Source organism: Symsagittifera roscoffensis, unplaced genomic scaffold (assembly GCF_963678635.1).
Source record: "Symsagittifera roscoffensis unplaced genomic scaffold, txSymRosc1.1 SCAFFOLD_166, whole genome shotgun sequence".
Classification (NCBI taxonomy): Eukaryota; Metazoa; Xenacoelomorpha; order Acoela; family Convolutidae; genus Symsagittifera; species Symsagittifera roscoffensis.
The window spans coordinates 41,264-50,254 of record NW_026971650.1 but is presented as its reverse complement, the minus strand read 5'-3'; the positions used below and the strand labels follow the sequence as shown (position 1 = coordinate 50,254).

General features: G+C 34.7%; 1 protein-coding gene across 6 annotated transcripts in view; it reads right to left on the bottom strand.

Moving 5' to 3' along the window:
- Nucleotides 1–2,018: 2,018 nt before the first annotated feature.
- The window catches only part of LOC134856633 (uncharacterized), a 28,962-nt gene continuing 21,989 nt past the window's right edge, over nt 2,019–8,991 (bottom strand). For all 6 annotated transcript variants that reach the window (XM_063872911.1, XM_063872909.1, XM_063872912.1 and 3 more), the window contains exons 3-6: nt 7,950–8,036; nt 7,205–7,385; nt 3,011–3,287; nt 2,019–2,268 (exon numbers count right to left, since the gene is read on the bottom strand). In XM_063872911.1, coding sequence (XP_063728981.1) covers nt 2,107–2,268; nt 3,011–3,287; nt 7,205–7,385; nt 7,950–8,036 — 707 coding nt within the window. In that variant the 3' untranslated portion in view covers nt 2,019–2,106. The remainder of the gene's footprint in view (nt 2,269–3,010; nt 3,288–7,204; nt 7,386–7,949; nt 8,037–8,991) is intronic.

Genomic DNA, 8,991 nt, shown 5'->3' with positions numbered 1-8,991 from the left:
AGCATACGGTGAAAATGGAAAAAGGGTAGTTACTAAGGCGGAGTGGTGTGTCTTTTAGATCGGCGGCTGAAGAACGCCTAACTGAGAGTAGAAGCGATGAGTGCACCCCAGGACCGAGTAGAAATGTACATAGTACCCCGGCCCCAAGCGAGTCCAACAAGTATAAGCGCAAAGCCGAAAAGGATCGAATCGCAATAGTAAACGCAAGAAGATCGACGAAACAACGGATAGTGGAATACAGTGCGGACGAGAGCGAGGACGACGAAGATAGCGAGTGGGAAAGCGAGCGAAGTGAACCAATTAAAGGTGCGGCGAACGAAGGAAATGATGTACCGTCGGTTAGGGAGAAATCACCAAAATCCGTCGGTGGAAAACGAAATATAATTCAGTGTGAAACAGCGACGTGGAAATCAACACTACAGAGACGCGGAGTTGACAAAATGGGGGGGGTTATGATCCACCGAATAGAACACAAATGAGGAAACTGACAAGAAAAGAGAGAAAAAGGAGAAAAATAAACCTTAAGAGAGGTTTGGCGGGTAAGAAAACTCAACGTAAACTAAAACTTAACTAGTACATTTATACAATACCAAATAGTAACAAAGAGTTGATAAATTTTATATCTACGCTCTAAATTTTATTTGTGGTTGCCCGAATGAGATAGGGACCAGTTTTGAGTTTATGTAAGTGCTATCAATTGTTCTAGATAGACACCAGTTTGAGTTTATGTAAGTGCTATCAATTCTTTTTTCTGTCTGGGGACCTGCTGTCTTGACCTTGCGATCTCTAATGTCCGATGGGATCTGAAATAAAAGAGTGCACTAAGATTTCGATTTGATGCCTAACAGTTTGTCTACATTACAACTTATTAACAACCTTTTTGATTTTCTACACTTACAACTTTAACAAGTCTTTTCACGGATGTTATCATGGTTTTCATAAAAACTTGCAATTCAACTCATGCTCGTTTTTTTTTCCGCTAGACTGCACTATGTTAAATTGATTTGATGCTTGCACTAAAGTACTTAAAATGAGAGTAAGATAAGATGTTTAATTAATTGACTTAGTTTTCAGTTAAATTATCAGATAAAAAGCATCAAAGCCCTCGAAAGGAGTGGCTGGCTTTAAATAATTTCAGGAGAGGCCTGTTAAATAAATATAAAAGACATAAAATTACTCACAACATTGCCCTTTAACTTGACTTCGAAATAGTTTGAAATTAAATTGAGGCTTATTATTTGTTCTTACGGTGAACACTTTCGAAGATATTGATGCAATGGTTGCTCGCAAAATAAACGCCAACAAAAATTGCTAGCAAAAAAACGTCATAAAGTAGATGCATCAGAAGCCAATCAGATCCGAGAAAAGACAATGTTTAGTACATTTGTCTTCTCATCTCGATTTTGATTAGCTTACAACTTGTCTATTTTGCAACATGTCTACTTTTTGACCGCACTCCTGATGCAATCTATATATTTGGTGTGGTTGTTGATACGTTTAATAACGCTATCTACATCACATTATGAATGAAAAAGTATTCTATAGACTTTGAAGAGCAGCCCCATCGTTCAGGGTTTTGCCGTGAAAAGAGCAGTCTAGCTCTTTTTAATTTCATTCCGTTTCGTTTTTTTTTCTAAAACTTTTGTGCGCCCTTTACAGCAGGAATACGATTGAAAACTTACAGACAACGCTAATAAGGATGATTGGAATAGCTACTGAACGAGTGATTTGTTCATATTTAGAGTTCAGTCGTCATAATCGATCTGCTCCACCTGCGGCGCATCAACTGGGATCGACGATTGTACAGCTCTGTTGGAAACATGTATCGAGCCTGGGTGACTCTGTTTTCCGCAGGGTTTATATTTACTTAAACGGAGGGTTGATATTTATGAATTAAAGCGGACACTGAGCGTTTGGTTCTGATATTTTTGCTCTTTACATAAATCAACCATATGAAGGTTTAGCTTACAAAAAAATTAAAATTAAAATTTCGAATGTCTGTTGCAATCTATCAGTGAACCACTTTTTGATAAACATTCTGATAAATCCAATTTAAAATTAATCTTAATAACGCAGTTCTGAAGCTGCTAAAAACTAATTACTGATTTATTCAGTTTGAGTTTGGTTACACTTTTTGGCACAGCATGGCTCAACAGCAGGCGCATACTTGAGACACAATCCGTATGGTCTCACAAACTGGGCATCCTGTACAATTCTGTAGTCTGTTTTGTCCTTCGGTATCCTTAGCTCATCTGGCTTCATTCGTACCTGTGAAAACAAAAATAACAATTTTTGACGATTCCGCCGATCTTTTGTTTCGATTTGAATGTAAGATTATGGTTCAATGCTTTGGTGTGATTGAATTACTTCACCTTTTTGTTTACTGGCATGACCGGTCCGAAAAACTTTGGCGCGCCAACATTGACTCGCTATGAACATAAGGGTTACCTTTAGTTTAAGAAAAATTGGGTTACAAAAAATTCACTTTTTCAAAAAAATTGTACAGGGCTTTAAAATTGCTGAATCATCAAGAAAAAATATCTCGTTTTTAGTGGTGAAAATCAAAGAAAATCAGGGTGCAGCCTTAATTTTTCGACTGCATATTAGCGTCGATGAAAAGACTTTTGGCAAAAAAACTTTGTTGAAAAAATATTAACAAATTAGAATGAAAAAAATTCAGTGTTCATATTTCTTAATTTCATCCCCCCACACGCTATGTTGATTTCAAAGAGGTATATGTTGTATCTGGGGTAACGTATATACAAGACCATTTTAGAAGAAATAGTCGCGGATAAAATTACGTGCCTTGGATATCAATATTTTGCCTTATATTTTTGAGTTTTGAACAATTCGATCTTATCAGTATCAAACAGTCAACGAAAGTTTTTCTGGAGAAAAAATCTGATCGCAAACATTCCGTCACTTATTTCTTCGGAAGTCGGAACATAAAATCTATATCTACAAATACCTAAGTCCGCAATATCCTGAAACATGTAATATACTGATTTACTTGGAGAACGCAGGTTTTATTGTCCGATTTGAAGTTTGAAAATCTCTCTGCGATTTCAATTTGAGACCCGAAATAAATTCCTTTTCCACACAATTTGCCTCTATTGTTGCTTTTCTCATTGATATCCTCTGAGTATTGGTAGTGCTGCCTTTTGCCTTCTTTGAAGATTCTGGTTTGTGCTATTAACTCGGTTCCTTTTTGGTCACTTCCGTGGAATCCAACAGCCCATTCGTTTGGGTTCCCATTCATTGCAAGCCAGTCGTTGTTCCCATCATACCTATATGAGGGGATACCAATAAAACGCTTTATGCACTCTCGGTGGTAGCGAACAGAAATCGAGGAGTTATCAAAGAACGGGCAAAAACACATTAAAAAAACTACATTAGCTTGCATCGACCAATGCCATAATCAGAATGTATATTACATTTCAATTCTTTATTTGGACTTAGTTTGATTTTACTACTGTTTTGATTGAAATATACAAATTGCTCTGACCAAACTCAGTCTAAATAAAAGACTGAATTGTATAAAATTTACTGATAGTACTGAAATACTGATCAAACCCTAAAACAGTAAAAATTTTGCGAAAAAAGGTATCTCAAAAAGCTCTTTTAATCATCGTTTTCTTCATGAAGTTTACAATGTAGAACCTATATGCCGTGCATGCTCATTTTACTCAAAATTTGTATTCCTATTGGATTGCAATGCTTAAGCGGGGGTGTTCAACAGTGCCGAAGTACAACAGTGCCGAAAAAGGCGGGAAAATTTCAGAATAATTTACACACATTTTCTTAAGAGCGAGAAATTACTGGCGCTAATTATCAAAGAAAGTCACTCCAATTTTGGCGCCAATATGTCTGCAACTGCAAATTAAACAATAATTTTGGCGCCAAAACGTCTAAATTGCAAATTTTCTCGCTCAAAATCTTAAAATTTTACTTAAGATTGTAAACGATCGCTGTTTAATTTTTGATAGCCGCACTTAATATGTTGAAATTTATTCAAATTTTTGGCACTGTTGAACAAAGTTTTCATTTTCGGCACTGTTGAACAAAGTTTTCATTTTCGACACTGTTGTACTTCGGCACTGTTGTACTGCCCTGCCTAAGCTCGTGGTACATAATAACTGTAAAATACGCTAAAAAAGAACTGTCATCGAACTATTTTGAAGCTGTTTATTGCTCATTAAAAGTTTTAAGCAGTGTGCTTTTTATCTTGATTGTTTGTTTAACCGCAAAAAAATTTTGAAAGGAAAACTAGGAAGTTTAGATAGACCAAGTTAACATCTTCCCTAGATAGACCATGTTAACATCTTCCACCCAAGCATTTAATTTTGATTTAAACTTGCTGAGAGCTGCTAGGCACAACTGAGAGCTGCTAGGCAACACTAGGCACAAAAAGAATACAAATTTGCGGGAAAACAAGATAATTTGGCAAGCAACAAATTGACTGCTTACATATTAGCAGGATAGAATATTTGGGTGCCGGAAATCAAACCGACATGTGAAACAAGACTGCTCGTATAACAGGGCAACATGTGAAACAAGACTGCTCGCCCGGGTTGACCTCCATAGACCAAAAATGCTAATCATACAATTCCATAAACTAAGTCTATGAAAAAACACTAATCATACAAATTTCATATATTTTGCTAAAATGGTGTCATTGAACTTTTCTCTTGTTTTGGCATAAATTTTGGTGTATCGTACTAAATAAAAAAGAAAAATTTTTTGTCAAAAAAAAAATGCTAATCATACAATTTCCATATATGGAAATTGTATGACTAGCATTTTTTTGATGGCGACAACAAAAATTGTTCAAAGTATTTTTGAAATTGCCCCCAAAAATTTTTTTGCGTTTTTTTCAACCGCAAAATGATTTTCGTACTCAAACAAACCTTTTCTGAAAAAAAAACTTTTGCATGCACAATTTAATTTTTTGTGTGTATAACGTAGTCCTGGATATTCTAATATTGGATTTTTATCCATTTCTCTTGATAACATTTTTCAAAAATGCTTAAGACTCCTCTTTTTTTTGAATGGCATGTTTTTGTATGCCTTGATCAATGTCTGCTAATTTGAAAATTCAAATTTTAGAAATAATCATCTTTGAAAATTTTTGCCAAAATTTAAAAGTTTGATACTTTCGTTATATTATTTGCGTTAAGACAGAATTAAGGAATTGCAGGCTGTTTTCAAAGCGTTTTTAATGCGTGACGGCCAAACCTTTGGTTACTACGTTTGAATAACCAAGATTTATGTCATTTGTGTTCGGTTACGAACACAACCAATAAATTTTGATAAATTATAATGTAAAAAATCAAACTTTTTGGTTTATGGAAAAATGCTAGTCATACAATTTCCATATATGGAAAAATACTAATCATAGACCTTTCATGCAATTTTCTGTACATATGGAATTGCATGGAAAGTGTATGACTAGCATTTTTCCATATATGGAAATTGTATGACTAGCATTTTTGGTCAACCCGGGCGTATAACAGAACAAAACCCTGAATGTTCCGACTTTCCCTTAATTCATATCGAATAATTGTTGGGAAAAGAAAATATTGATAACCTATAAATTTTGGACAATATCAAAGTGCGAAATGTTTAGTCCTACAAAAACAATACGACCAATCTGATTACCCGGGTTGACCTCCATACACCAAAAATGCTTAACATACAATTCCATACATCATGTGTGGGAGAAAATGCTTGTCATACAATTTTCATACAATTTCGAAAAATGGGTGAAAAAAGATATAAACTAATTTCTGCCGCTGTTTGATTCTAATCAAACAATCTGGTGATAAAAATCAGAGGTTTCCGTTTTATGAAAAAAATACTTATCATACAATTCCCATTTATGGAAATTGTATGACTAGCTTTTTTTAATGGCGACACAAAGAATTTTTTTTTGCCCCAAACTTTTTTTGTTTTTTTTTCAACCGCAAATTGAATTTTTTGTGTGCATAACGTAGTCCTGGGTACACTTATGTTGGGATTTTTTTTCCTTTTTGCTTTCGAATTTTTCTCAAAAACGCTGAAAAATCCTATTTCGTTGTATGGTGTGTTTATGTATGCCTCGATTAATGTCAGATAAATTAAAAATTAAAATTTTTAAAATAATCATCATTGAAAAATTTCGCCAAATTTTAAAAGTTTGTTATTTTTGTTATATCACTTGTTATTTTTGTAATATCACTTGTGAAAGACAACTTGAAGACAATTCAGGTCGTTTTCTATGCATTGTAAATGCATGAGACCCTCCAAACTTTAGTGCTCTGAGTAAACCAAGGTCTTTGTCACTTGTGTTTGGTTACAAACACAACCAAAATTTTTCAAAAATTAAATTTAGAAACAAAAAATCACTTTTTTGGGTTATGGAAAAATACCTATCATACAATTTTCATATATGGAAAAATGCTTGTCATAGAGTTTTCATACAATTTTCTGTAAGTATGGAATTGTATGAAATTGTATGACAAGAAGTTTCTCATATATGGAAGTTGTATGATAAGAAGTTTTGGTCAACCCAGGTAGTTAGCCTCATTTCAATTTGGAACGATTTTGTTGTGCGGTATAGTTCGCCACGCGTAAGTAATTCGCGTTACGCTCTTAGGAATATGAATAAATTCTTCAAAGCGCTGATAATTTAGTCCAGAACATGGCCAATTTAGTAATTTTCAAACCGCCAGAACTTTTCAAAAAAAGATTGAAGGTAAATTATCTTTTTCAATTTGAACTTAGGAAGTTGATATCTTCATATCATTGAAGTGGTTTTTCACGTGTTAAACTATCTGATGCCATTCCTAAGTAGTGAATTATTAAGAATAACCTTTATTATGAACTATTTTTGCCTAAATTTTAAAAACTAACTTTTTAGAGATGAAAAATTAGCGCGTCGTTCTGAGGTGCTTTTAAATATAAATATCGGCCTTTTATTCTAGTCCCAGAATTTTCGATAGTTTAATTTTCACTTAAATAACAATGAAGTTCACTGTCTAGATCAGATGTGTCTGCTGTGAGTCACCAACATTTTTAACACACCGATAATAATGAAAATGTAAACATTCTATTCTGTTTTTAATTTATAAAACAGACGATTTCATTATGAACACATATTCTTATTATTGGAAAAAATTGCCTGTAATGGAAATAAAAAATTAAGATATAATCTCATTTTTTTTACCTGTCCATACATTTCAATCCAACCCGAATCCAGCCAGAATTCGGTTGAAAATAGTGCATGCCTCCACGCCATAGCTGCTGACCGGATTTGTGCTTGAATTTAATGTCTCCTCTTGAGTCAAAGTCGTCTGCAGTTAGCGAGATGACGCATAACTTCCGTTTTTCTGATTCTATTGAACCAACTAAAATGGTGGGACAAAAACAGCTGCGCTCAACAAAATAACTCAGTCTGAAATGTGGGGAAATGGAGTACGCTTAGACAGGCTGCGAAGTCTTTCATAGATCCACTGGGAATGGCAGAAAGGGTAACTTTTATTATAATCAAATAACTCAGAACAGCTTTTTCACTAACACAAACTGGTTAACAACTGAATATAATAAATTATAGTGAAGCAACAGAGTTAATGTTTTATGGCAACATTTTTTCGACAAAACTTCAGCATTTAAAGTGTTTGGCGATCCGAAGTAGGCATTTGCTTGCTGCCACGAGCGATATTAAGCAGTTCAAGGCTTTCGCGACTTTTCAGTGATCGGAACAATTTTTGTGACCTGTGAACTTTTTTTTTTGCTAGAACTTTTTTTTATTTTTTGGCTCATCAAAGTCATGTTTTTGGCTAAATAGGCAGCAGGATTTCATTCCATTAAATAGAATATTTTCAATAAAAATCTTTCTCGGGTTGCTTTTTTTTTCATTCTTTGAATTTTAATCATTTTTTTATGTCTGAATGCATCCAAATGAATCTCACCTGGCCATTCCTGGGCAAAAGCAATTACTAAGTCCTGTAAATTGCTCTGTCGGCCTCTTTCTTTCTCAGTCAGAATAAACTCTCCGCCTAAGAATAAAAGGCATACAATGGTGGGACGTGGGATCAACATAAACTAATCGCCTTTAATTCAGCCAAGCAAAGGTGAGTCACCAGACTCCTTACAAGCCAATGTCAATTTGCTGGCAATATTTTTCCTAATCAACGAATCTGAAGGCAGTTAATTAACCTTAAATTCCTCATGTTGTCGTGATGTTTTTGAATATCATTTTAGTTGAAACTGCACGTATTTTGTGCATTTGGCTTTTTTGTTACTGTAGAGTACTTTTTACGAACTAGTTTGACCTGAAATGAAGGAGGTCTCAAAAATGAAACCTCGAAAAATCAACTTGCTGAGAATCTCACACCAGACTGCAATTCGTTTGCACCATTGTGGCTGTTAATGTCTAATTTTTTGAAAATGTTTAGACAGGCTAACAGACTAAATGAGTTAGGTCCGATGTGGTTAACTCATAGAGTAATTTCGGATAGGGTACACCGTCTGCTCGTCAGGCTATCTTATTTTCGGCCGGATAGATTCGTGCAACTTCTTAGTCTAATACCGATCCTAACCTTACTCTTATACTTTCTAGTCTCAGGGTATTTAACTAGTCTCTGCTAGGCTCAATAGATCTAGGGTATACTGGTTTGTTGCGGCTGCTGAAGTTCTCTTGGAGAGGCAACTAATTTCTAAGTTAAATTCAAATCTCTCTGGTGCTGAAATTACAAGTAATTTCAGCACTTACAAAAATGTGGGTTGTTAGTTAGATGGATCATGACTGGTTAATATTAAATACTTTACAGTTGTAAAATATCTAATTTATCCAATCATAAAACATAGTTTAGATCAGGTTCCACCCATCCGGGTTTTACAGAGTTTTTTAGAATTATCTTTCTGCAATTCAAAGGATGGATGATGGACGTTGGTATTTGGCGAACATCGTACTCTTGTCCGGTTTCTCTTGTTAGAGAAGTTCCAGGACGC